At 35.5% G+C, this 27,579-nt stretch overlaps 2 protein-coding genes and 1 pseudogene across 8 annotated transcripts; all 3 read left to right on the top strand.

Moving 5' to 3' along the window:
* LOC149724669 (F-box/WD repeat-containing protein 7-like) lies at nt 1-27,568 on the top strand. Of its 5 annotated transcripts, none has more exons than XM_089891915.1 (16): nt 1-36; nt 12,403-12,464; nt 13,175-13,294; nt 13,703-13,932; nt 16,555-16,622; nt 17,859-17,978; nt 19,391-19,489; nt 20,223-20,364; nt 20,714-20,986; nt 21,729-21,842; nt 22,254-22,368; nt 23,276-23,342; nt 23,644-23,869; nt 26,198-26,408; nt 26,652-26,761; nt 27,097-27,568. In XM_089891915.1, the coding sequence occupies exons 2-16, from the start codon at nt 12,449-12,451 to the stop codon at nt 27,253-27,255; spliced, it is 2,070 nt and encodes a 689-aa protein (XP_089748041.1). In that variant the 5' UTR covers nt 1-36; nt 12,403-12,448; the 3' UTR covers nt 27,256-27,568. The 5 variants fall into 5 exon arrangements, with proteins under 5 accessions (XP_089748041.1, XP_089748040.1, XP_089748043.1 ...); XM_089891914.1 differs by lacking the exon at nt 1-36 and adding an exon at nt 11,899-12,020; XM_089891917.1 differs by lacking the exons at nt 1-36; nt 12,403-12,464 and adding an exon at nt 12,984-13,122.
* On the top strand, nt 43-9,093 carry LOC149724670 (NLR family CARD domain-containing protein 3-like). 2 transcript variants are annotated; one of them, XM_089891908.1, is made up of 11 exons: nt 43-1,113; nt 1,385-1,587; nt 1,741-1,872; nt 2,015-2,384; nt 3,101-4,830; nt 5,184-5,354; nt 5,423-5,581; nt 5,847-5,963; nt 6,562-6,729; nt 7,130-7,285; nt 7,849-9,093. In XM_089891908.1, exons 4-11 carry the CDS (start codon nt 2,099-2,101, stop codon nt 7,927-7,929), a joined length of 2,868 nt encoding a protein of 955 aa, XP_089748034.1. In that variant the 5' UTR covers nt 43-1,113; nt 1,385-1,587; nt 1,741-1,872; nt 2,015-2,098; the 3' UTR covers nt 7,930-9,093. The 2 variants fall into 2 exon arrangements, with proteins under 2 accessions (XP_089748034.1, XP_089748033.1); XM_089891907.1 differs by lacking the exon at nt 1,385-1,587.
* On the top strand, nt 9,749-11,946 carry LOC149724671 (galactose-1-phosphate uridylyltransferase pseudogene; annotated as a pseudogene). Its single transcript, XR_016386456.1, has one exon. The product of XR_016386456.1 is annotated as a galactose-1-phosphate uridylyltransferase pseudogene (transcript).
* Nucleotides 27,569-27,579: the final 11 nt, after the last annotated feature.

Here is a 27,579-nt window from a genome sequence, read left to right on the forward strand (position 1 = left end):
AATAACTTTAGTAGGTTGTACATTTGATTTATTCAGGTAGAAATACTTTTAATGTTTTGTTTAGACTTAAAGTGAATTGACACAGATTTCTTTCTTGTTCGTTTTTAGTTTACACACGCATAATATATTTCCCAACCAAACCTTTATCGGGCGGAGAAGAAACTTTTAGAACGTTTCACTTGCGATTCATTCACAGTAACGAATGCAGAGTCTGTGTCCAGCCACTTTTAAGTAGTAACAACATATGTAGTGTGTACTGAGTACTGTTATATAGCTTATTTTCTTAATGGTCCCCTAGACTAGATCATAGTTTCTGAAAGGTTACCAAAAAACTTTCACTAATTTACAATAATTTATGGGAAAATGCATTTGTTATCTGAAGTATAATTTATTGTGCCGCAAACAGATTTATAGAATCCAAGTGAGCTATGGCCCTGTTGTGCTGTTCAAGAATCCCTGCTATAATATGCAGGAGTTTTCTGATCTAATATATTTAGTTCAGCATTGTTAAATACTTTACTAAACAAAATGTCAGTTTTTAAGCTTAATGATAGTAATATATTCTGTTTCTGCCAGACATATTAAACATGTGTTTTGGCTCATCTGGCCCAAAATTTGCCAATATTTTGCTGACCGAAATATGACTGACAGCAACAGGATTTTATTTTTAAGCGGTGCACTGACTGTGTAGGTCGTTTATTTAGTAGAACTAGAACCCTTACAGTTTCAGGGCGTTTCAGCAACATTTTTACAGCTGATGTGTCGTTTATTTAATAGAACTCATACAGTCGCATAGTTTTTTAGTTTAAACGAAAAATTAAAAAAAATTATGTCTTTTATAACTGTAAGAGTTTGCTACAAACAACACACAATTGGTAGTGTACGGCACAAAAATAGAATGTTGAGTTACAACAAAAAAGATAACTTATGCAACTGTAAAACTTTAGTTGCTACCCTTGTTACTAGGATAACGTGAATTTGGTCTTTACAAAACGTTTGATGTAAACGCAGCGCAAATTTCACAGATGAACAAAATATTGTGAAGGATCAAATATAGTGGATGCCATGGAAAGGAGAAGAAATGAAACCAGAAATACCCAGGATGAAACACCAGTAAGATTGTATACATTTTACGGCACCTTATATAGTGTCTCTCTGAATTGTCCCAATCTGCAGAGTATGGCAGGTGCATGTTTATGTTTACAAACTTTTGGTTATGCGCACCATAATTTGTCCCACGCACTCCAATTAATTAAACAACAAACCAAATCTGTATCAAATTAAGTAGGATTTCCGAATGTGTTTTGAAAATGTACATGCTTTGCGCAGCAATTTTTAAGAATAGCACTCAAAAATAACCGTCTTGCTTTATTTTTATTAATAGCATGCGAGCAACCGAAAAATAATCGCCCTCGCGTGCGAGACCTCGTCAAAAACTGCTATGTGCTGCAGTTATGTTTCTGACTACTTAAAATACAACCATAAAACATTTGGCCCCCACCAAAATGCTGGGCTGACTACACCCTCGGACGTTTGTGACCTAATGGCTTCAATGCTAGCGTAACGAAAAAACACCAAAGAACAACGGTAACGAAAATAGGGCTATGTAAAATAATCTAATACAATGAATCAACCAATATATTCCTGTATTCCTGATTTTTCGTTAGTTTCCATTTTTTTAATGTGCGATCCTAAAGAAACATATAAAATTTATTATTCAAACATCCTTATTTCAACCAGCCTAAAGTAGCAGGAAGCTCTCATGCAGCTTTTACATCAAGCAACGATGACACCAACCATCCTTCAATAAGTGAACCTCAACCTACTGTTTCTTCACAATATGTGTCCATACCTGCTCCTAACTCCACTCAGGTGAATTACAATCTTCATTCATTGGATGTTAACTCTGTTTTGGTTATCTTGTATATATTATGTGCAGCAGTGGGTCGCAGAGTTTGTTGCTGCTTTATATCCAATGTGGTGCTGTTTCTATCCTTTTTACGATTTTTTACAGGCAGGAACAGATTTGGCTTCATTTTCTACAACTGCCCCCCCAACCACTGCCCCCGGCACAACAAATGATCAGCAACGACCTGTGATGATAAACAACCCAGAAGATGTTCATTTTCACCAGCAAACACAAAATGAATTCCATCTTCACCACCAAACACAAAATGTGCACCACCACCACTACCACTACCATAATCCACAGCAACAACTCACACAGGAAGGCCAACCACAAGCAACCAACCAACCACAAGCAACCAACCAACCACAAGCAACCAACCAATCACAAGCAGCCAACCAACCACAAGCAACCAACCAACCACAAGCAACCAACCAACTACAAGCAACCAACCAACCACAACTTATTGATATACTCGGTATGTTTAATGGTTGGTAGTATCAATGTCACAAATGTGTTTTTTGTGTTTAAAATAAGGTCTGGGGTCAAATGGTCTATTGTTTGTCTGTTGGTGCTATATCCTGTAAATATAACACCGCATGTCCGAGCTATTGTTCCCATGTGTATAAGTCCGGCACAGTAGCACAGTTGGTTAGCGCACCTGCCTCTAACCTAGAGGTAATGGGTTCAATTAAGGCTCGTCGCTGCTACCATTGTGGGCGTATGTGTTCTTGGGCAAGACACTTAACGGCAATTGCTCCAACTCTGTGGTCACTTATGGGTTGTCCAAATTATCAGGAACACACATAAAAAAAATTAAAAACCCATACAATAATCACCCACAAAGTAACATGCTTGGTAACTCGTAAGCTGGCACGAGGTGTATGAAACAGAACACCCGTGTTTAATGACTGTCGTTTTCCGGCCTGCGAGGATAAAGTAAGTTACATTCATTCATTCATTTAAGTAGTCTTATTCAGCAATGAAAAATATGGTAAAGAGTGTAGAGTTAAGTTGTCATGTTGTCTGTTGTAAGATTTTTAAAGTGAGAATTTCACAAGCTGTGTTACTGTGAAAAGTGAAACAGTGTGTGACAATGACTTAAAGGTTTCTGGTGTGTATATCAGAGATAAAACTACCATGTTATATTATTTAGATTATTTATTTATTATTGGTTGTCAAATATTTCTGCAGTTGAAAAATTAATACGGCTATTAAGAAGAATAATAGAAGAACTTCGTGGAGAAACCCTCTTGCCAGCGGGAGTTTCAGTTCCAGGTCGTATCACCAAGCCTGTTCCACTTTTAATAACCAAGGTCCGACAAATATTAGATGATGAATGGAAGCTACATAGAAACCAACGTGAGGACTTGCAACGTATGTACACACCAGAAGGTTCTATACTGATTGAGGAACTGTTTGATGTTGCAAAACAAGTGGCTCAACAAGAAGCAGACGAGAAGTGCAACACACCTGAAGCCAAAGCCATGCATGTAGTAAGATATGGTAACATTGTTTGTGCGGTTGGACTACCTGGGGTTGGTAAGAGCACTCTTTTAAAGATGATGATCAACTGTATTGTTGTAGATAAATCAGTAAAACCAGATACACAGTTTTTGTTCCACGTCTCACTGAAGAAATTTAACCCAAAGAAGAAAGTTACTCTGTTGGAATTTCTTCTGTATGGCAACTTGAGTGAGTGGAATCATTCTGATGAAGAGAACAAAGCTTTGGTTCATTTCCTGTACAACAATCCAAATGTTGTTATTTCGATTGATGGATGGGATGAACTGTATACAGAACAAGCCAATGAAAGGCTCCATGAGTGTCAACTGGATAGCAAGGAAATTCCAGAGGTCTTTGTCAAGAACTTGTTGATGGGTAATCTTCTACCTAATGCTGTGAAATTTATCACATCAAGACCAGGTCAGTTTTACAAGCTTCACCCTGATTATCGACAAGGTTTGGTTTCTGAGGTGCGTGGTATGGATAAATCTGCAAAGAAGGATCTTACTAAACAGATGTGTGGTGAAGCTAATACTGAAACTGTGGAAAAATATTTGGCAGATCGTCCAAACTTGGATGCTTTGTGTTCAATTCCAGTCAACTGTATTCAGATTGTAGCTTGTCTCCATTCAAGCGTGTCATCGGGTCGTGATATCAACTCAATGACTGATGTGTTCATTCATACTCTTACCAACTACAAAGCTTCAGATCATGTAAAAACAAACATGTCAGAACGAGAAATTGGACAAGAACTGGTTAAACTTGCTCACCTTGCATACAAAGGACTTGCTGAAAGAAAGTTGGTGTTTAAGCAAGCCGACTTTGAAGAAGTAGGAATCAACAAACAAACTGTTGATATATTTCTGCACACCTATGTTGAAAAGTCCCATCATTTAAAAATGAGAATCTTGGAAGGAAAGAAACGAAGTTACTTCACCCATCTCACCTCGCACGAGTTTTACGCCGCTTTGCACTTAATGTTGTTCATGACACAAGAAGAATTCCGCAGCTGTATGGACACTTTCTATGATCCACATTGGGAAGTCGTGACACGATTTATGTATGGTATTTGTAACTCCACTTCATATGAAGATCTAAAAGTGATTTTCCCAGCTTCCATGATTAAAGATTACAAGGAGAAGAAGATTATCCTCAAGTCTTTAATTTCACAAGATCAAGATGTGATAACATTGTCAGGTTGGGTGCATGAAGCCCACGATGAAAAAATAACACAAAGGTTTCAAGAGTGCATGCCACAGCTTATAAAGACAATACTTAGGTATCCCACAGAAGCCTCTGATGTTGTGTTCGCATTCAACACCTTCACAACTCCTCACGACCTAAAACTCAACATGGAAAGTTTAGATGAAGCTTCAGCTGAAACTTTGCTTCGAGGATTGCATAAAAGTCAAGCAAAGGTAAAATTGAAAATGTTTGTTTCATTGAATGAAGTCTATGTGATGTAACAATAGAAGGTTAGGTGGTGAAATCGCTTGATGTTTTGTAAACATAGAAATATCACTTAATTTTTTAAATAAAAATATTTTTATCTTGCTTTGGTAATGATTTGCTAAGTTTTGTTTTAAACAATAATTCATGAATGTTAAAAAAGTGTTGGGTCAGTAGGAAACCATTTTTGCCCCAAAACTCCTGCAGCTTTCACTATAAAGCCTTTGAAACTTTGTCAGATCTAATAATAATAGACTTGTTGAAATAACGTTTGAAATATATTATTTTATTAACCAACGTAAATATGTTGTTTATATTTTAGATTAAAAGATTAAAGATCGAAGATGTGCGAATGACAGATTCAACGACACAAGCCCTTCTCCCACATCTTGATGTGATGGATAAGCTTGGTTTGAAATCTTGGTCCAATGACATGAACCTGAACCCCTACATGGAAGATATATCCAGGAAAATAATGGATCGGCAAAACAAAGTATAAATAATGATTGAAAGTTTTATTTTATTTTACAAGTTATTACAACATTATTTGTCATTATATAGATACAGCTTGATATATCTGCACCACTGGATGAGAATGCTACACACTGGTTAGCCTGGTGTCTTTCTAATGTGAGTGACTTAGAAATAGATGAGGAGGAACTTTCTGCACAAAATCGTATCATCTTACATGAAGCTGTTGAACGACTAACAAACCCACAAGTTAGTGTGTTTCATTTTCTTCTTAGAAGTGGAATGTTATTTAATCTCGCTCCTATCTAATCAACTTATACTTACTTAGCTATTGTACATACTACAATTAATGTTGTGACATCTAAATAGTAAGACATGCACCTCCAACTTCATTTGTCACAAAGTGGCATCTATAATGTTTACATGAAAACAAACTTCATTTGCACACATGATACCCAATATATCTGGTTTTATATTATCTGACACTCTAGTTTTAATTGCTCCAATTATTTAGGATTTAACAGTGAATGACGTCAATGGTGATCGATGGTCAAAGTATTGGGTATTGTATGGAGATCATTTAGATCAACCAGATAATGTAATGCAAATCTTACAACTTCCACTTGGAAAAGTAAGAACCATGAAAATATTCAGTTAGATTATCAAACATGTATTGCAGATTATTATTGATCAGTTAAAGGTAAATCATGATCTGCATATGGTTTGAACACTTGTATCACTGCTTTCATCATCACTTATTTACCCTCACATGGTGGGGCAACTCTGGGTTAATACACGGGTGTTGCACACCATACATGGTGGCTTCATACACCTCATGCTCACTGTCAAGTTAGGATACTTTCATGTTTATTCTCGGGGTGGGAAACCAAGGGGTTTAATACACGGGTGTTGCACACCATACATGGTGGCTTCATACACCTCGTTACCCACGATTGTGTTCCAAACCTTGCGTTATCTTAGATTGAAACATCGGTTGTGATTATTTTTATGCAAGTAATGTTTTTGCACAATTGTAGAAACCCCAGACTACATCCCTGCTTTATTGCCACCCAATGTTGTGGTTAGTTGTGTAAAAAGCAGCTTTACTCACTATGAATGTGAATATTGTGATGATAGTAGACAATCATAATCATGTTGTTGCTGTCTTTGTAGTTTCTATGGATGATACAAATATATTAACCAACATAAATATGTTGTTTCTACTTTAGATTGAAATATTGAACATCTGTGTTCGGATGACAGATTCAACGACACAAGCCCTTCTTCCTCATCTTGATGTGATGGATAAGCTTGGTTTGGTATCTGTGTACAATGACATGAACCTGAACCCCTACATAGAAGATATATCCAGGAAAATAATGGATCGGCAAAACAAAGTATAAATAATGCTTGAAAAATCTTAATTTATTTCATAATATTATCTGTCATTATAGATAAAAAAATCACTGATCTCAACCATATTAGATATAATCACAATGCGTATATAATTTACTTGTTCCTATCTTTGCTTTACATTACCCCGACACATTCAATGGTACATTGTATCTGCCATCTTTATCTCTTTTCTGCATCACAATCTGCATTGTTACAATATGAATGCACTTTGTTACATCTTGCTTACCCACGCTCCATTACAGCTTGGTGTCGTAACTTCAGCAATAGAAAGATGGCTTGTATAATAGTAACAACCACAAATAGTTTTTACGGCTACCATTATATTATTGTACATGAGTTGGTGTGTATCATATTTATTCTAACTTTAACTAAACTGCTTAGATACAAATATGGATGGAGGGTCCTGCAGTCAAACATGTAAGACCATTGTTCCAATGTCTTGATAAAATATCGAAACTATATCTTGGTATGAAACATCTTACAAGTGAAAACAATCGTTTACTGGAAGAAGCAATTCAACGATTACATTCTCCACAGGTTTAACAAATATATCTTGTATATTCGAATAAATAATCCGTTTATTACAACCATTTTTTACTGTTTTCTTATAATCATATCAGTGCAGAAATCCATTATGAATGTATTTATTATGGCTATGCCCTCCTTTTTTATATGAATGTGAATAAATGTAACTTATTTATCCTCGGATGGCCAGAAAATGACAGTCGTTATAACTTATAACACCCCCCGAGGCCCGAGTTACTACGTATGTAACTTTGTGGGTGATTGTTTTTTGTGGGATTTTTATGTTTTTAGTGACCACTGGGTTAGAGCATTTGCCGTTATATATTAAAGAGTAAAGATATTAAAAGTAAAGATATTATCTATATTATTCCACAAGGGAGCGGTTGCTCCCTTAAAAAAATGTTTTTAACCAGTTTTATTGGATTAAAAACTCAAAAACGGAGGTTTACAATAAATATCGCGTCCAGGGAAACTCCCTCTTATATTATATGCCTTTACTTTGCGGTTGCGGTAAATGGATTTTGTAACCATATACTATTTTAAATAACAATCCTAAATTATCGTTTGTTTTTCAGGATTTTGTCTTGGAGGAAATAGTTGATGTACATACTGATAAGGATCAGTATTTGGCTCAGTATAAAGAATTTTGGCAGTAATGACTTGATTTTTAAATTCTTCCCGTATTTCTATATTTCCCCAACACTATAACACACGAATTATATTTAAAGGAAATGTTTAGAAAATACTGATGGAACAAAATTTAATTCAAACAAAATCATTAAATTTTAGTTGCGTTTTCCAACAGTTCTTTCAATTTCATCCCTTCCATAAAGTAACAAACTTCACTGTGCAGCATATTTGTTTATACCAACATAAGATATCAACGCACATCTATGATAGAAAACCATGAAACATCATGTGTGCAACAAAATATGTGTCTAATTATCAATGTGCACATGAACATTCCATTCACCCCTCTGCATTCACTCTTGCAAAATGTATTCACCCAGTTAAGAATACTGTTGTATATTAAGATCATAGTGACCACTGAGTTGTTCATTAAGTTTTAAAACCGATGAAAGAAATGATTTATTTTTATCTTCTCTCGATTCAATGTTTAACCATCCATTGTTTTATTTGATGATGTCATAATCACTATTATCCCACATGATTATGTATCAACAATCACATTGTGATGGAACAAAAATGACTTTGATTAATTGCGCTCTCTCTCTTGTTGTTCTATTGCCACGTTACTCAGTTTCCTTGTGTTGCTTTGCCAGTTATAATGTAGTTAAGTTAGTGCATGCGTTTAGTTTGTCTTTAATTACTTTTAATTGTTTGTTTTCATGTAGGACTATCAAACTATGTAATTACGTATAAGTTCGTTTTACCCTTATATAATATATCAGCAACTAATCGTTTCACTTACTTCTTCAATTATTTCGTTTTGTTTGTCTTTATTTACTTTTAACCGTTTGTTTTCACGTAGGTTGCTGTCGAGCAATAGTTACATAAAATGTTCCAAGCCTTATTTCATATACTTCAATTATTTTGTTCATGTTTTGATAAAACTTTTAATGAATATTGTGTTTGTAGCATGTTAACCACTGATATCATATTCCCGTGCTTACCGTATAATATTTCATATAAATTCCCTTGTATTTAGATGTGTTTTGTAGCAGCTTACACCCATATTCCAATATAAAGTTGATCATTTCATTTAGATTTGTTCTTCTTTATAATTACCGTTTTTACAGCTTTGATCCTTGCTTTGTTTCTACTAATCTTTATTTATGCAAAATAAAAAACTTGTTTTATTTTCGCATGGTGGGTCAACGACAGTCATTAAAACACAGGTGTTCTCTTTCACACACCTCGTGTCTGTTTATGAATTACCACGTATGTAACCCATTGGGTCTTATTGTAAAAATAGATGCCCATTTATTTGACCTCACACGATTAACAAAGTTGTTTTAGAGCCGCGGGTCTACGGTTATAATATTTGTGTAAATATTCTGTTTGTTCCCTAATGGGATGTACCATCTTACTCCACCCTACTATATCTGGCACTGTGGCTAGCGCGCCTGCCTCTAAACCAGACGTTATGGGTTCAAGGCTCGTCGCTTCTATCATAGTGGGCGTTTGTATCCAACGCCGACTCCAGTCGAGTGGTCACTTTTGAGTTGTTTAAATTGTCAGTCACATAATATAAACTAGGACTCACAAAGTTACATACGTGGTAACTTGACAGGGATTAGGGAAATGAAGACATCAGTTGTACGTGACTGCATGGCTACGTGTACAAATTCTGCAGAAAGAGATAACGTTTTACCGTTTTGTGTTTGTGGCAGAACACTAGTCACATTTTATCTAACTCTACAGTGTGCCTTTTTCTATAATATAATTTGCGCTGTTAAATATAACTCAAGTTGTGGTGTAGGCCTAAAATGAAAAAACTTGTGACATAAAAAATACAACTTATAATCTTATTTAAATTTTATTCTTGTTAAAATTTGTACTGATTTAGCCCCAACACTAGCGAATTAATTCGAGAGAGAATGCGAGAAAAAATGACATTGAAAGGATGAACATTAGGTTGTACTGTGAGTGGTGAAAAATTCTAGTTACAAATTGCAGTTTGTACCGAAACTTTGACGATGATTTTGTATTGATTGAGATTTCGTAGTCGTTTGTGTGCGTTTTCATCATAACTAGGTTTCAGTGCAGTAACAGTGTTTTTGAACATAGTAAAGTGAAGAAAAACACTAGTTTAGGACCTAATACATTGGTCAAAGATATTATGCGGTAAAATCAGATATGCCATAGTAACATAAATATACTGTATATATATATATAGTTTTATTTACATAGGCCTATCTATATATTTATATCTATCTATATTATTTGTTTTAAATCAGTATGGAATTTAATGCAAACGAGCATCAGCACCTCAGATATAATCCATTAAAGGATGAATGGGTCCTTGTGTCACCTCATCGATTGAAACGACCGTGGGCTGGGAAAGTAGAAGAAAATGAAGAAACACAAATTCCTGAATATGATCCAAAGAATCCACTGTGTCCAGGAAACATTCGGTCAAGTGGAAAGCAGAATGAACAATATACATCCACGTATGTATTTAACAATGATTTCCCAGCTTTGATGAGTGATGTAGTCGCCCCTGCATGTTCTGAGGATCCATTGTTTAAGATGGCACCAGCTAGTGGCGAATGTAAAGTGATGTGTTTCCATCCTCATTCAAACGTGACGTTACCTGTCATGAAAAAGGAAGAAATACTTAACGTTATAAATGAGTGGATATCAATTATAAAGGAAATGGCAGCAAAATACAAATGGGTTCAAATATTTGAAAACAAAGGTGCAATAATGGGATGTTCAAACCCCCACCCTCATTGCCAGGTGTGGGCGAGTTCTTTTCTCCCAAATGAACCCCGTGTTTCGGATAAAACCCAGAAAAGTTATTTCCTGAAATACGGTTCTCCGATGTTGGTTGATTATGCTGCAAGGGAATCGAAATCTGGTGAACGCACGGTCGTGGAAAACAATAATTGGATTGCAGTCGTTCCATACTGGGCTACGTGGCCCTACCAAACCATGTTGTTGCCTAAACGTCATATTTTAAGGATGACAGATCTAGAAGATGTGGAAAAACAGTCACTGGCTGAAGCAATGAAACTCCTGCTTACCAAATATGATAATTTATTCAAAGTTTCTTTCCCTTACAGTATGGGTTGGCATGGAGCACCAACTGGGCCAGAGCTTGAAAGTGATGCAAGCCACTGGCAGTTACATGCACATTATTATCCCCCATTGTTAAGGTCCGCTACTGTTCAAAAATTTATGGTTGGTTATGAAATGTTAGCTCTACCACAGCGAGACATCACGCCCGAAAAGGCTGCCGAAAATTTAAAATCTCTTCCAGATGTGCATTATAGTGTTAGCACAAAATAAACTGTATAAGTCTTCTAAGTTACAGTTTCCTAATTTTATACTAGTTTAGTCAATTTAAAGAAACGTTTTATTGAGTTTTAAGTAACTATTTGAATGGATTTATTTTCCTAATTTTAGTAATTTATACTCTTTAAATTTGTTTAAAAATGTTTTATTTAGTTCTTTCTAATTGTCATCATATTTTGTTTAATTTTTATTTTTAAATATTTATCTCAATACACCGCCATATAAATTTCTTATGATTTATATTGTTATGATGCGTGGTGATTCATAGCCTATTGATAAGTATGATACTTAAAGGGGCATACCAACGAAAAATCATACATTGTGTATTGGTAGATATGTTACTTAAGAAAGCTTGTAATTGAGCTGATATAAAGCAGCTTAAAAGCTGGCTTAAACACACAACAAAGTAAAAAAGAATCTCCTAAAATATAATAAGCGTATTGAACAGTTAGGATCCACTTAACTTTATCACCCATTCTTCAATGTTATAATCGGTTCTTTTATTTATATTTGTCAAAAAATAAACTGTGTTTTTTATGATTTTCTTAATTACATTTGGTAGCTAATTCAAAATATCTTTAATTTTTAATATTTACTTAATATTTCTGCGATATTTCATTTCGTTTTTAATTTTTATGCAAATTGTTGAAACTGAACTTGTTCTCTAACTTAATTGTGTTTAAATCCACAGACATTAGGGCAAGATATAATTTGTTTTTATTCTTGGAGTAATAACTATAGTAGGTCGTACATTTGATATATTCAGGTAAAAATACTTTTAATGTTTTGTTTGGACTTCAGGTGACTTGACATAGATTCCGTTTTTATTTCTTTTTATTTTTAGTTTACATGTGCATAATACAGTGGGGTGGGGGAAGTTGGGACACCTTTCATTCTATTTTCCCGTCCCATTCAGTTGAAATCAATGAGCATTAAAAGAATTATAAAACCGTATCCTTAAGACTTCCATAGACCGTTGTTAATTGTTTAAAATATGATCAGGGTTTCTGGATATTATGCGATAAATGTGTCCCGTCTTCCCCACTCTACCATTAGTGTGTACTACCAAATACAAGTATTAATGACAATTTAAAACAATTAAATTAAACAATGAAAGACAAATATTAATTTAAAATCTTTTGTTCCAGATGTTTGCTGAAGGTTGGTGATCATGTTCATCTGATTTTTTGAACAATGTTCGGCAATAAACGTGAGTTTAAATTTAAACAAGAAAATATTCACACAAATTTATTATGAATTACACAGATGTTTGTGGTTATATTTAGATCATGGTCCACAAGGGACTCATTAAATACAATGTAAATGAGTCATTAATTCACAAAAATGCCATACAACAGATTAAGAACAGCATGAATGCTTTCTCTTTTATTTAATTTTACATCTATGTTTTAAAACATATGTTTATAGAATTCTATCATGCATGGCCTATTTTATAGACCATGCCTGTGTAAAACAATTTTAAAAATGTTTTTTTAATCAAAAGTTATAGTAAATTTAAAGTCTTGTTTATCATCTGTGACGCACTGTTCTGATTATGACGTCATAGAAACTGCTGTTGGTATTGAATTCTCTTGACGATAACTGCAAATGTGCAGCTGCGTGTCTATCCCAAGTGTTTCTTATACAGTGTGGGACAAAGACGCCATACATTATTTAAAACAGACTACTTACTATTTATAATTGGCTGAGGAAGGTATTTTCGTTTAAATATTGTGTATAATACAAATAGGTGACAAAATTTTTAGAGTGTAGGGAGGGCAGGGATAGTTAGACGTGCGTTTGTTTATAGCAAGTTTGGTGGCAGTGTAGAAAATTTAAGGGTAAACCTGCCCACCCTGCCACCCCAGGTTTGGCGCCTATAGTGTGTTATATAACTTTATAACACAGTATTTGTGTCAGGTGGAGGTGAAGGTGATTGTAACAAAAGGGAAACTCGGGGGAAACGAGAAAAATGTTCGTCCTCCAAAAGTTCCAACTCAGCTGCTTCTTCAAGCTCCTCTGATTCAAGTTCTGATACAAGTAATATAATATATTACTAAGAGGCTATTCTCTGTATGGGTGAGGACGAGGTCTTTATAAAGACCTGGGATATATGCAAAATTTGGCCTATTAGGTTATTGTTTTATCATGATGTGTTGCAGTGTTGGTATTTTATGCTTTATCATAGAAAAGCCAAAATACATTGTATGATAATATATTACCAATTTTATATTTTATCATGGTATTAATAGCACACAGATTCTGTTTGTATAACAGACTGACGATGCTATTTACATGAAATATATATATATATATATATATATATATCTAAATTAGACATTAGATAGTCTAATCTCTTATATTATTTGGACTTAATTTTGTATGTTTCGAATTTTGTTGTATTTGATCTTGATTGACACAAAATCTGACATTAATATTTTGTTCCAGAAAACATGACCCGAAGTAGACGACTGTCAGATAAACTTGCAGACTCGGTCGGGGACACCGACATCAACTCTGTGTTTTCAATCGGACGTATAACGCGTGGGCAAATGAATCGCTTGAAACAAATATCTTCAGAGAGTTTAAACTTCGAACTGAGTGGCTCTGTTCGATTAAAAAACTCAAAAAAATCTGTTGTTGCTGGAAGTTCTTCAGATCAAACGAGGAAATTTGTGGTAAGTTATTTACCCCATAATACAGTACTTATGGATGGTGAAGCCATATGTGCCAGTGTTTTAATAATGCAGCTATGCAGGGAGATAAAGGGATAGTTAGACGCGCATGTCTATGAAACAAACTTTGTTTGTATAGATACCATCGTACTATAATTGGTGAAAGCAAGTCGTTATTATTTATTTAAGTTATATTGAAATTTATCGTCATGTGTTAGTTGTATGTAGGTGTTGTTTTCTGTTTAGGTGTTTACTGTTTAGGTACAGCATCAGGTTGACTGTTATGCTGCAGAAGCAAAATTTCTTAAATATATTTTTTACCCAACACATGCTGAAATCAAATTTGAAGCAACAGATTTTAGGGTAATGGGCCAATTCAATCCTAGGACCCATGGCGTGCTATCCTGCGGGGCCTCACCCACGTAATATAGAACACGTGCTAAAACTTTTAAGTAATATTCCATTAGTAAAAGTTAGCCAGCCTATTTCACTACCCTCGAAACCCTGACGTATATTGTGCAATGTCAATATTTGATATCAGACACCTGGTATCAGGTAATACCTTGTGTTATTATGCTACCATGTCAGTACAAGCCTCACTCTGTTATCTTTCAAATGTTTAAACTGAAGTTACCAGCAAACTACCTCAGAACAACAGAACAACAGAACAATTTTGTTTTTATAACTATAGTTGTAAAATTTAACTGCAGAACATTTGTTGGAGTTATTGTTGTCTTGTCAGTTACGTTTTATTTATTCCCATTGCTTATTTAATGTTTAGTTTACAGGTATCTACCACAAAGTGCATAAGAAGTTAAATAGACAAAATATGACTATTTTTCAGCAGTAGTTTATGAAAAAGTTTTGGTATGTGTTGCAAAAAAAGTTTTATAGCAGGGTGGGATAAAATGATCCATGCTTCCATTTTCTTTTCTCATACCATTTGTTAGAAAACAAAAAAATTAAAGAATTGTATAACTGTATCCTTACAACACTAAAAGAGTATTGTTAAAAATAGGATAAGAAATTATTAGGTTTATGTGCTACAGTATCCTGTCTTCTCCCAGATTACTATTGCATACAAAGCTTAATATAGAAATATTGAGAACCACTGTTATAGGTAGCATATGCCATATAATCATATAATAACAAGTGTCAAAGCTTATTGCAGCTGTTCATCTTTAAACATAAGTAGTGCAACTTATTTATCCTCGAATGGCGGGGCAGCAAAGACAGTCGTTATAAGTTATAACACGAGTGTTCTGTTTCATACACCTCGTGTAAGCTTGCAAGTTACCACGTATGTAACTTATTTATCCTTGCATGGCGGGGTAATGACAGTCGTTATAAGTTATAACACGAGTGTTCTGTTTCATACACCTCGTGTAAGCTTGCAAGTTACCACGTATGTTGATATTGCTGTGAGATCTTTAGAGAGTAATAGAACACATCTACTTGGCTTACATATGCTTTATATGTTACTTTCCTAGTTTATGTTAAAGTATCTTCAGTTTGTAGGAAGTTAGAAATTAAACGAAAGCTGTTATCGGCCAGCTGTATACCCAACGGCAAGTACCGTGTGGAATTATATGCACTTACTAATCTGCGCGGTCCGTTGTTATACGTTTGTTCATTACGTGACAGCTTTGTTGTTAGGGTTGGCACTTGACTACTGTTGTTATTGGACATTTATCGCAATAATAATATTACCTGTTACTTTTCTCGTTGATTACGGTAGCAAAGATTGAAGTATAGTTAAACAAAAAGACAGGATATAGTCGTAAAAAACACGCCTACGGTTAAAAACATATTCTACAATGTAATATGCATAAAAACATTTGGTTTCATGTATCTAATTGAATATAATACACGTGTGTTTCGGCATCAGCATTAAGCATTAAAATAGATCGTATTGTTTGTAAGTGAGACCAGGCAACATACCGAATTAAACGTTAGGTTGTTTCAACGTTGATGTATGCTGTCTGCTGATGCGTGGCCGGTGCTACTTCGCGTGCACGCACACACACTCCCGCTTGTGTGTTTCCATCTCGCGCACGCTCAGCGCGATATTGAACATGTATTCGTGCGATTTGGTGCAAACCCCACATCGTGTGTGGAGAGTTAACTCAATTTAATTGTAGCGAAATTAGATTAAAATATGCAGACTCGCGCTTTGCGTCTGATAAACTGTAGAATAGGAATAACGGCGCAAAAAAGTAATCGAAATATGGGCCGTTGCGAAGTAATAAGTACATTGCTGAGCGTCAATACTACTATAGTTAGTTGAGCCGCCAGCGAGCAAGAACAGAATACGAGCAGACTTTACAACTTCGGCCTACAACTACTCGCGCATGTAACAAGTGTGCAGTCTGTCTGCTAAGACATGTCTCATGTATTATAAATATTTTATAGATAAGGGTGTTTAGGCTTAGTAGCTGTGGTTCATATATGGGACTGCCATGAGGGAAAGTAAAAAACTACGTGTTATAAATGGAGTGACACATAGGCTTCGGTATTCACAGGTAAAAATATACCTTACATATTACATACATATATATGTACGTATATATATATATATACTGCATGTTATTATTAGGTTGTGATTTAACACTGGGTTTTATTCAGATGAAAAGAAAGCATGAACTGGATTCAGAGAAATCACCTGAAAAGAAGGCGTGCAAGTCAATACATGGGTATGTAGCTACTTATGTTGATATGTTAGCTACTTGGTGCTTTACTAGTTATGTTATTATGGTTCACTTGGCAGGCAAGTATAACTTATAAAATATAGTATTTGCAAAAAGTATATTACCTTGTATATATATATGTTTCTTGATTATTTGAATAAAATCATATATTTTTATAGTATATAATATATAAATATATTTTGTAGCCTATATAATGTATCTTTTTTATGATAAAAATTTTCTAATTTTTAAGTTTATTATGTTAAGTAGTTGTATAGTATGAGTGTGGTAATTAATTAATACCTTGCTATTTATTAACTCATAAACTTTGGTGGTCAATATTTACTATTAAGTTATACATGGACATCCATGTTGTATCTGTCTTGTAAAGCAGCAAACATTACCCTATATAGATAGTTGCCGCCAGGAACAATATATATATATATGTTATAGAGGCCAAGTTATGCAGTGTTGGGGTGGCATGGCTTTTGACATCATATATGACATCATAATGATTGTTCTGTCACGTGATTTTTAGTCACTATAGCCGGCCACCCCATGAATAAAGCAAAACTTGGCGGTTTTGATATATAGGTTAATACCCATCTTATGGCCAGTTGTTTAAGTTTGTATCTGATGAATAGACTTCTCATTATTATCTCTACTTAGGTATGAGTTATAATTATTAGTATAAAGCCTTTTTAGCAGGATAAAGTGTTACCGAAATTTAATGTAACAGAAAAAAATCCTGTCCAATGATTTGTCAAATATAAGAGTAGAGTGGGGTAAGATGGGACACCTTTAGCACATAACATCCAAATATTCTGATCATGTTTTAAAAATTAACAACGGTCCATGGGAGTGGTGAGGATACGGTTTTATAATTCTTTGAATGTTTTTTGGTTATAACCAAATGAGAAAATATAATAAATAGGTGTTTCATCTTCCCCACCCAACTATATCCGATATTATACATTTCACTGGATTTGTTTTTGTCCGTACCATTGTATTTTATATTCCCATTATTTCGCCTATATAGTTTCCGTCCTATTTGTTTCAAAAGTTTTCCTTGAATTAAACTTGTCATACTTACCACAGTAATATTAATATAGTGTCTGGCATATTATTAACCTTTCTCTTTTGTCCATTTTTTCTCCAATTTGAACTTGGCATTCGCCCTGTTTGTTTTTTGTCTTTGTTAAAGAAATTTTCTTGTTGATTAAACTTTTCATACTTCTACAGCAGAAGTATCGTTGCAACACGAACCGCCATCCTTCCACTTGCGTCACCCGTTCCACACAAAGCTGTTACAAGAACAACTTCAACACGGAGAACCAGACTTGTATCAGATGGGAGTAACAGGTAGGTTGTTTGTTCTATATATAAGAATTGAACCCAATATTCTAATATTTAAGCCAGAGTTGGTCCATTACCCCAACATTTTATATGCAACATTCTATTCTATATGGGTGAGGTCCTACAGTGAGGCAAGCCATGGAACCTGGGATTTAGGCCAGAGTTGGCCATTACCCCAACATTTTATATGCACATTCTATTCTATATGGAAGAGTTCCTACAGTGAGGCATGCCATGGGACCTGGGATTTAAGCCAGAGTTGGCCATTACCCCAACATTGTATATGCACATTCTATTCTATATGGGTGAGTTCCTACAGTGAGGCATGTCATGGGACCTGGGATTTAGGCCAGAGTTGGCTCATTACCCCAACATTGTATATGCACATTCTATTCTATATGGGTGAGGTCCTACAGTGAGGCATGTCATGGGACCTGGGATTTAGGCCAGAGTTGGCCATTACCCCAACATTGTATATGCACATTCTATTCTATATGGGTGAGGTTCTACAGTGAGGCATGTCATGGGACCTGGGATTTAGGCCAGAGTTGGCCATTACCCCAACATTGTATATGCAACATTCTATTCTATATGGGTGAGGTCCTACAGTGAGGCATTTCATGGGACCTGGGATTTAGGCCAGAGTTGGCCATTACCCCAACATTGTATATGCACATTCTATTCTATATGGGTGAGGTCCTACAGTGAGGCATGTCATGGGACCTGGGATTTAGGCCAGAGTTGGCCATTACCCCAACATTTTATATGCAACATTCTATTCTATATGGATGAGCTCCTACAGTGAGGCATGCCATGGGACCTGGGATTTAAGCCAGAGTTGGCCATTACCCCAACATTGTATATGCACATTCTATTCTATATGGGTGAGGTTCTACAGTGAGGCATGTCATGGGATCTGGGATTTAGACCAGAGTTGGCCCATCACCCCAACATTGTATAAGCACATTCTATTCTATATGGATGAGCTCCTACAGTGAGGCATGCCATGGGACCTGGGATTTAAGCCAGAGTTGGCCATTACCCCAACATTGTATATGCACATTCTATTCTATATGGGTGAGGTTCTACAGTGAGGCATGCCATGGGACCTGGGATTTAAGCCAGAGTTGGCCCATTACCCAAACATTGTATATGCACATTCTATTCTATATGGGTGAGGTCCTACAGTGAGGCATGCCATGAGACCTTGGATTTTAATACCCTACTGTATAAACTAATATGCTACAGATTTATATATCGAAAAAGCTGATTCTATCTTTAATTAATATTATTGAATTAATTTGAACCAAAATATGTCTAAAAGTAAAGTAGAGCTCCAAAAAGGTGTTTAGATTTGGGCTTCCTTTGATTTTGAGTTCTGCAAATCTTGTGTTTAAATTAACCACATATATATATAGTGATGCTCCGCCTGTGGAAAGCAATGGGATGATCACAGCACCAACCACGCCAACCAAAGTTAACCAAACACCACCTGGTAATAATGAATGGTTGCAAAGGTTGGTGATGTTTCAATGTCTGGTTTGTGTTTTAATCTTGTTTTAAACTACTTGTAAATAACTTTATGTCATTGAATATGTTACAATCAAAACCAAATTGTTTGTTAATTTAAAAAAGTAGGCTGGGGTAAAATGGGACACGTTTTATTCTCTTTTCTCGTTCCATATAGCTGTTATCAAAAGATATTTACAGAGTTAAATACCTGTAAAAATAGGATGAAAGTATCCAGGGATCCCATTTTACCCACATAACTATATACGTTTTAAAATTGTAACCATATCATTAAAGGTGAGAATCACTTTTTGTAAATCACAATATTTAGTAAGATGCTTCTCATGCTCATTGAAGCGTGACTACAAGCATAGTTGCTTTGTTAAGATTGATGTGAGAGTCAGACTATATTGTTGTTATGATGGTATGACCAATTTGGTTATGCTTTTCTTCATAAAGTGACACCCTTAGTGATAGTTAACCTGTAATAAATTTCTCCAATTTAAACCCTGATCTGGTGCTCATATGCTCGCACGTTTCTTGTTTAATGAAATTTAAATTTCTAGTTGGTTACAATATAGTTATGTTTGAAAAAAATACTAATGTAACAGAACAGGATTGCGTTTGCTCTGCTAGGCATGGATAAACGTTGGCCGATAATAGACTCATTGATAATGAAATTGATGTAATTTAACAAATATATATAACTATTCAAGGTTCCTACAATAATTTATATTCAAGGTTCCTACAATGGAATGCCCGCGACAAGATCCAAGTTCTGGAGAATTTGATCGGCGTGTGTCAACCACATGAAGTTAGACATATGTTGGAAGTTATTGAACCTCAGTTTCAACGAGATTTTATTTCACTTTTACCCAAGGAGGTGGGACTTGAACTTGTTTATGGTGTGGGAGTTTTGTCTCAAAGCTTTTGCTTGCAGATAACATACAACTTATACGAAAGTTTAAGTTTTTGTGCCAATTTTTTAATGTTTATGGTTATAACAATTTAAATAAAGTATGAGGCAGTTTTATCTTCATCGATGGGGTAAGATGGAACATATTTCGAATCCTTGAGACTTAAAAACACGATCAGGAAATATGGGATTTAGGTGCTGACAGTATCCCATCTTACCCCACAGTACTATATTTGATTTTCTTTAAATTCATCTTCAAAAAAAAAAAAATTTATGTATGATTGTGTATTAAATAATTATAAAAACAATTTTTCAGCTTGCGCTCTATGTCCTGAGCTTCCTCCAACCACAAGATCTTCTAATCGCCGCTCAAACTTGTAAATTCTGGAGGATTTTGTCTGAAGATAATTTAATGTGGAGAGAGAAGTGTTTGGAGGAAGGAATCAGCGAACCTTACATGACGAAGATTATGAGGAATAATTGGAAATCCAAACGCAGCGTTGGTTGTGGAAGTACGTGGAAAGCTTCGTTCTTACGCCATGCAAGGATTGAAGCGAACTGGAGAAGCGGGAACACTAAAACACCAAAGGTATGTTTACTTGTTTATTGCTACAACAGAATGTAGATTATTATACCAGTGCTCTTCAACCTTTCCTGGGTTGGTGAACACCTAAAGTTGTTGCGACGAACTCATGCACCCCTGATTGATTTAACGTAAAACCAATGACGCTTCTCGATTCCCAGTGATACAAGATATAGAATTCATATAAAAACTGTAGGAAAGTGGCTAAATTTGTTAAAAATGTTCAAAACTGAATATTATTGCTGAAAATTGTTGAAGTTTGTGATGCATCCTTGTATACACTTTTGTACTGGTGCACCCCGGGCATATTTTTGTGCAACCTAGGGTGGTCCGTGCACACCTGGTGAGACTGTATTAGACTATACTCAAATAAGTATAACTGCTGAAACATAAGTTTTTACTTTTAAAACTAACAAGACCACTATCAATGTAGGCAGTTAAGACACCAAAACCAAATGTATGTTAAGTTATTTGCGGTTGGTGTGACGCAAAATATACCAAAATAATCATTTGTTTAGAATTTACTTTTATATTGTTTTTTTTATACTAATTAATTTTTCAAACCTAAATTTTAATGTTCTATTTCAATTGCTGTTTAAGCTGGTTTTATTTATTCAAAAAAATTATAAGAAAAAGTGTTTTAGGTTAAAAACATTTTTTATGTGTAGATATTAATTTGTATTATATAGTCTGTAAAAGAGTTTTACCTTAATTTTCACATCACAATAATTATATTCATGCATCACAGTTACTAAAGGGTCACGACGATCACGTGATAACTTGTCTTCAATTTAACGGCTCACGAATCGTGAGTGGATCTGATGACAATACACTTAAAGTTTGGTCAGCTATTTCTGGAAAGGTAAAATGTTCAAACGTTTAATCTACAATAAAAAATAAACAATAAAAGTTTAGAAACTTTTTTACAAAACAATGTTTTTTTTATAATTTTTATAAAATATTTTACAAAACAATGATTTTTTATAATTTTTTTTTTATAAAAATACAAACACTGAAATTATTATATTTAAAAAAAATAATATATATATATATATAGTAGGGTGGGGGAAGATGAAACACCTTTAGCACATAGTATCTAAGTATCCTGATCATGTTTTAAACAACGGTCTATGAGAGTCATGAGGACATTTTATGTTTCTTTGAATGTTCTTTGTTTACTACTAAATGGGACGAAAAATTAGAGTTAAAAAGTGTTCTATCTTCAGCCATCCTACTGTATAATATAAAAAACAAAACTCTCTGAACATTGCAGTGCCTTCGAACACTTACCGGCCACACAGGGGGGGTGTGGGCTTCACAGATGAGGAAGAATCTCATTATAAGCGGGTCAACCGATCGAACGTTGAAAATATGGAATGCAGATACTGGTAATTGTGTTTGTTGTATGTAACTTCGGGGCAACGACAGTCATTATAACACGGGTGTTCTGTTTCATACTCCTCGTGCCCGCTTACAAGTTACCATGTATGTAACTTATTTATCCTCGTGTGGCGAGGCAACGACAGTCATTATAACACGGGTGTTCTGTTTCATACTCCTCGTGCCCGCTTACAAGTTACCATGTATGTAACTTATTTATCCTCACGTGGCGGGGCAACGACAGTCATTATAACACGGGTGTTCTGTTTCATACTCCTCGTGCCTGCTTACAAGTTACCACGTATGTAACTTATTTATCCTCGTGTGGCGAGGCAACGACAGTCGTTATAACACGGGTGTTCTGTTTCATACTCCTCGTGCCCGCTTACAAGTTACCACGTATGTAACTTATTTATCCTCGTGTGGCGGGGCAACGACAGTCATTATAACACGGGTGTTCTGTTTCATACTCCTCGTGCCCGCTTACAAGTTACCACGTATGTAACTTATTTATCCTTGCATGGCGAGGCAACGACAGTCGTTATAACACGGGTGTTCTGTTTCATACTCCTCGTGCCCGCTTACAAGTTACCATGTATGTAACTTATTTATCCTCGCATGGCGGGCAACAACAGTCGGTATAACACGAGTGTTCTGTTTCATACACCTCATGTCCACTTACAAGTTTCCACATATGTAACTTTGTGGGTGATTGTTTTTTTTTTATATGGCTGATAATTTAGACAACCCATTAGTGTCCACTAGGTTGCAGCAATTGCTGTTAAGTGTCTTGCCAAAGTACACATACGCCCACAATGGCAGCAATGAGCCTTGAACCCATTACCTCCAGGTTTGGCGAGCCAACCACATATATTTAGATATTGGAATAATTATTTAATGTCAATATATTTTCAGGTCTTTGTGTCCACACATTATATGGTCATACATCAACTGTAAGATGCTTAGCACTTCATGATAATATGTAAGTTTGAATTTGTTGCTACCTGGTGTATAACATATGTAAACTGTTATGTGGGAAAATCAATGTGTTTTTAGAATTGCATACTGCAGTTGATTTTGAAGTTTCATTATTTAATTTTTGTGTCAATATACTAAATTTGGTGTTGGATGCCAACAGTGTCTTGTTTAAATTGAATCAACTTTAAACCTTTAAACGTCTACAGTAACATATTAGATACTACTGTTAGTTTATTTTTATTTACTTTCAAAAGTTGTTTATTTACTTTTTTCTACATACTTAATCTTATGTCCAACACCCACAGCGTTGTTAGTGGTTCACGTGACGCAACATTGCGTGCTTGGAACATTGACACGGGTGAATGCACGCATTGTCTTGTGGGTCACATGGCAGCCGTTCGTTGCGTTTGTTACGACGGGGAACGAGTTGTATCGGGGGCTTACGATTACATGGTGAAAGTCTGGGATCCAGAGACGGAGGAATGTCTGCATACTTTACAAGGACACACTAATCGTGTCTACTCACTTCAGGTGATTTTATGTCTAAATTTTGTAATTTTGTGCTCATAAATACTAACACAATCAATGACTAATTACGTATACTTACTTCAGGTAATTGTAATAGAAATAGAAAAACTACAAAATTTCCAAAAAAATTATTATTGTTATGTTAAAATTTTGTATTTTTGGCGCATTAAAACTACTAACGAATAATCAATGACGTCGCCACAGTCGTATTAACAAGCCCAAAACGGACAAAGTCCAGGCATAACAGGAATTAATTTATTTGTAAATAATGCAATTTTACTATTTCATTATGTTAGTATAATGGGCCAATCCTTGCCTAAATCCTAGGACCCATAGAGAGTGTCACTGTGAACCTCGCAGAATCGGACATAATTTTGTAATGTTTGTTTCTTTTTATTTGGATAGGTTTTACACTTTATAATGTTTTGTTATTTTTAAAGTCAACTCAGTCGTTATAACATGGGTGTTCTGTTTCATACACCTCGTGCTTGCTTAAAGTTACCACGTATGTAACTTATTAATCCTCGCATGGCGGGGCAACTCAGTCGTTATAACATGGGTGTTCTGTTTCATACACCTCATGCCCGCTTATTAGGGATGTGCTGAAGTTGTAAAAGCTCGGGTTCGCCGAGCGCCGAGCTTCAACGAAAAGCTCGGCACGAGCCCGAGCACCTATGACGTCATCAAGGAGAAAGGCGTACGAGAACGCGTTCATATTCAGTCGAAAAGCGTCGCTAATTTAAATATTACAGAGCACGTGGTTTGCGGTTAAAAAGACGTCTCGTTTCGTAATTTCCAATAAAAAATATTTAATTAAAAAGTATTTATAACTTTTGCAGCCAGTGGTGCAACTAGCGCGTTCAAAAGGGGTCTGTCATACAGATAAAAACAACGTTATCTCTAAAGCGAAATAAACGCTTTAGATATTGGTTTTGCACACTTTTTATTCTACTTTATGCGGTAAATTAGGACCAATATTACATTATTTATACTTAATTAGAAACGTCTTTTTAATAAATGAAACATTGGTGTAAGTTTTACGCATGTCCATCGTGGATAATCTAACGATTATTCACGCCAGAATAACTTTAATAAACCATTACGATTGTTACATTACAAACGAGATTGTTATAAAACAATCGTGTTTTATTCGCTTCCATACGATCTGTAGTTTGTGTATAATTTTTGTTTCTGATGATTAGTTTAAATGCAGGTAAATCGCGATTATGTAAATTTTAATTGATACAAATATAAAAGCGAAGAGCGACGATATCAGTAAATTGGAACCAACAGAGATTGCAATATGATATTACATAGTATCGTCCCGGTCGAGCTTGGACAGAGGCCAAAAAACATCGTTTGATGGCACCGCACGAGAACCGGAGTTTCATTACGTCATTATTCACGAGAATAAGTTCACAACGATTGCTTCGTTTGTTAGGTGTAGAATGTATGCTACCGCATGCGTCTTCCTTTATATCCTACACCGGCGCAGAGCGTAAAAATGTGACGCTCATACACGAGGTTTCGAACTTGTGGTTGGTTGGGAGTGGGAACTTCTTCCCGATTGTTATATTATGAAACGTCATAATTTATAGTTGTTGTTATAGGACAAGTGACGTAACAATTAAACGAAACATGTTCCAATTCCCAGCGAAAGAAAGTAATATTGAATGCAACGCCTGTTTTAACACTTTCTGTCTGGGTGCGTGTGTGTGTGCGGAAATGGGATCTGTCATTACAACACAAACAGCCCCCATGGTTGCAGCAGTTCATTTATTTCATTATAAAAAAGTTTAAGAGTTATTAGCTTTTTATTTAAAATCAGATACAGGAACATTGCGCGCTCGTGTAATTTGACACCGGCTGTAATTCCATACGGGCAATTTCACTAACGTTGCGATTCGTTACTTGCGAAAGAGCAAATTCACAACGAACGAAAAATAATTAAAAAGGAAGCTACGCTGACTGTTCTCGTTATCTTCTCTTAGTAGCTTCACTTTTTTTCATTTTCAGTATTTTCAGTATAGTTATAGTTTTTTCTCGCGTGCAACATTATAGCAATAGCATATGAGGCTCGGCGCTCGGCCCAGATTTCAGCCGAGCGCCGAGCGTCAAAAAAGGAGACGCTCGGGCACGAGCTTTTGAGTTCGGGCTCGGCTCGGCACATCCCTACCGCTTATGAACTACCTTGTACTTTACTCTGTGAGTGATGCTCAAGGACACATACGCCCACAATTGTAGCGGCGAAGAGCCTTGAACCCATTACCTCTGGGTTAGAGACAGGTGCGCTAACCATTGTGCCGCGGGACTTATATTGTTACTTTGCAGTTCGACGGCCATTATGTTGTAAGTGGAAGCCTCGATACTTCTATCAAAGTTTGGGAGATTGAGCGAGGAACTTGTTTACATACGTTGATGGGACATCAGTCGTTAACATCAGGGATGGAACTACGGGATAATATATTAGTGTCGGGTAACGCTGATTCAACCGTGAAAGTTTGGGATATTTTAACTGGGGAATGCTTGAAGACTTTGGAAGGTGAGAATTTCAATGAATGTAACTTTTTTCATCCAGTTTCTCTTTGCTTGGTGGGACATTCGTTATAACACGGATGTTCTGTTTCGTACACCTCGTGCCGGCTTACAAGTTACCACGAATGTAACTTATTTATTCTCGCATGGCCCTGTAACCTCTAGATTAGACCCAGGTGCGCTAACCACTCTGCCACGGCGTCGGACAACTTTGTTTATTAAGTTTTAAAATATTATTTATCACTCCTAGGTTCAAATAAACATCACAGCGCGGTTACTTGCCTTCAATTCTACGGGAAATTTGTGATTACGAGTTCTGATGATGGAACTGTTAAGTTATGGGATGTTAAAACTGGGAAGGTGAGGTATTGGTTACAGATCTGTAATATATTTATCAATAACTTAAGATAATCCAAGCATGGAGAATAAATTGACTAGAACAGCTGTTGCTGTATTACATTTACAATATGTCACAAGTAACAAAAATTACTTTAGAAATTATTTTACCAGAAGAGTTTTATAAATTTACTATATCTTTAGAAATGAACTAAAAAAGCTGTATAAAATTTGCACTGTTTGTGTCACGAATTATTACCAACTTAAAACGTAGTATGTTTTTAGGAAAAAATGTATATTTAAAAAAGTCTTAGAATATTTTCATGTTATAAATTATAAAAAACTTAATATATTTCTAGGTTGTTCGAGACTTAGTTACGTTAGATTCTCGTGGTTCCGGTGGCGTGGTGTGGCGGATACGAGCGTCGCAAACTAAACTTGTGTGTGCGGTGGGTAGCAGGAACGGGACTGAAGAAACCAAACTACTTGTGCTCGATTTTGACTCAGAACCAAAATAACGTTTCAACTTCAAACGTGACGTGTGAAAATCATCGCATGTAGAACTCAAGCGTGTTATTTCCATGCTTTAAAACGCGTGTCAATATTAAGATTTTTTTATTTCTCAATTTTTATACCTCATCACCCATTCTTGCTGATGCGTTTTAAAAAACGTCTTGAAAACTATTCGTTTTAGCGTCTTGGACGAATGTTCGGTTTATTCCATTTGTGCTTCCAACTGTACTAGAGTGCATGGTATCATTAGCTTATTCATCGTTGCGATATGGTTTGTTTACCGTTGGCTTTGTGCAGTAAATGTCAAAAAAATTGCGAGTGGTTTATAC

This window comes from Ciona robusta, chromosome 14 (genome assembly GCF_009617815.1).
Source record: "Ciona robusta chromosome 14, ASM961781v2".
Lineage (NCBI taxonomy): Eukaryota > Metazoa > Chordata > Ascidiacea > Phlebobranchia > Cionidae > Ciona > Ciona robusta.

What these genes read in the sequence shown, in the direction of transcription:
- LOC149724670 (XM_089891907.1), top strand. Translation starts at nt 1,066, where the DNA reads ATGGAAAGGAGAAGAAATGAAACCAGAAATACCCAGGATGAAACACCA. An exon ending in TACAACTTCCACTTGGAAAA is followed by an intron (nt 5,964 to 6,561) that starts GTAAGAACCATG and finishes TTTCTACTTTAG; the next exon opens with ATTGAAATATTGAACATCTG. An exon ending in TAATGGATCGGCAAAACAAA is followed by an intron (nt 6,730 to 7,129) that starts GTATAAATAATG and finishes TAAACTGCTTAG; the next exon opens with ATACAAATATGGATGGAGGG.
- LOC149724669 (XM_089891915.1), top strand. An exon ending in AATAATGAATGGTTGCAAAG is followed by an intron (nt 19,490 to 20,222) that starts GTTGGTGATGTT and finishes TTTATATTCAAG; the next exon opens with GTTCCTACAATGGAATGCCC. An exon ending in GGAACACTAAAACACCAAAG is followed by an intron (nt 20,987 to 21,728) that starts GTATGTTTACTT and finishes CATGCATCACAG; the next exon opens with TTACTAAAGGGTCACGACGA.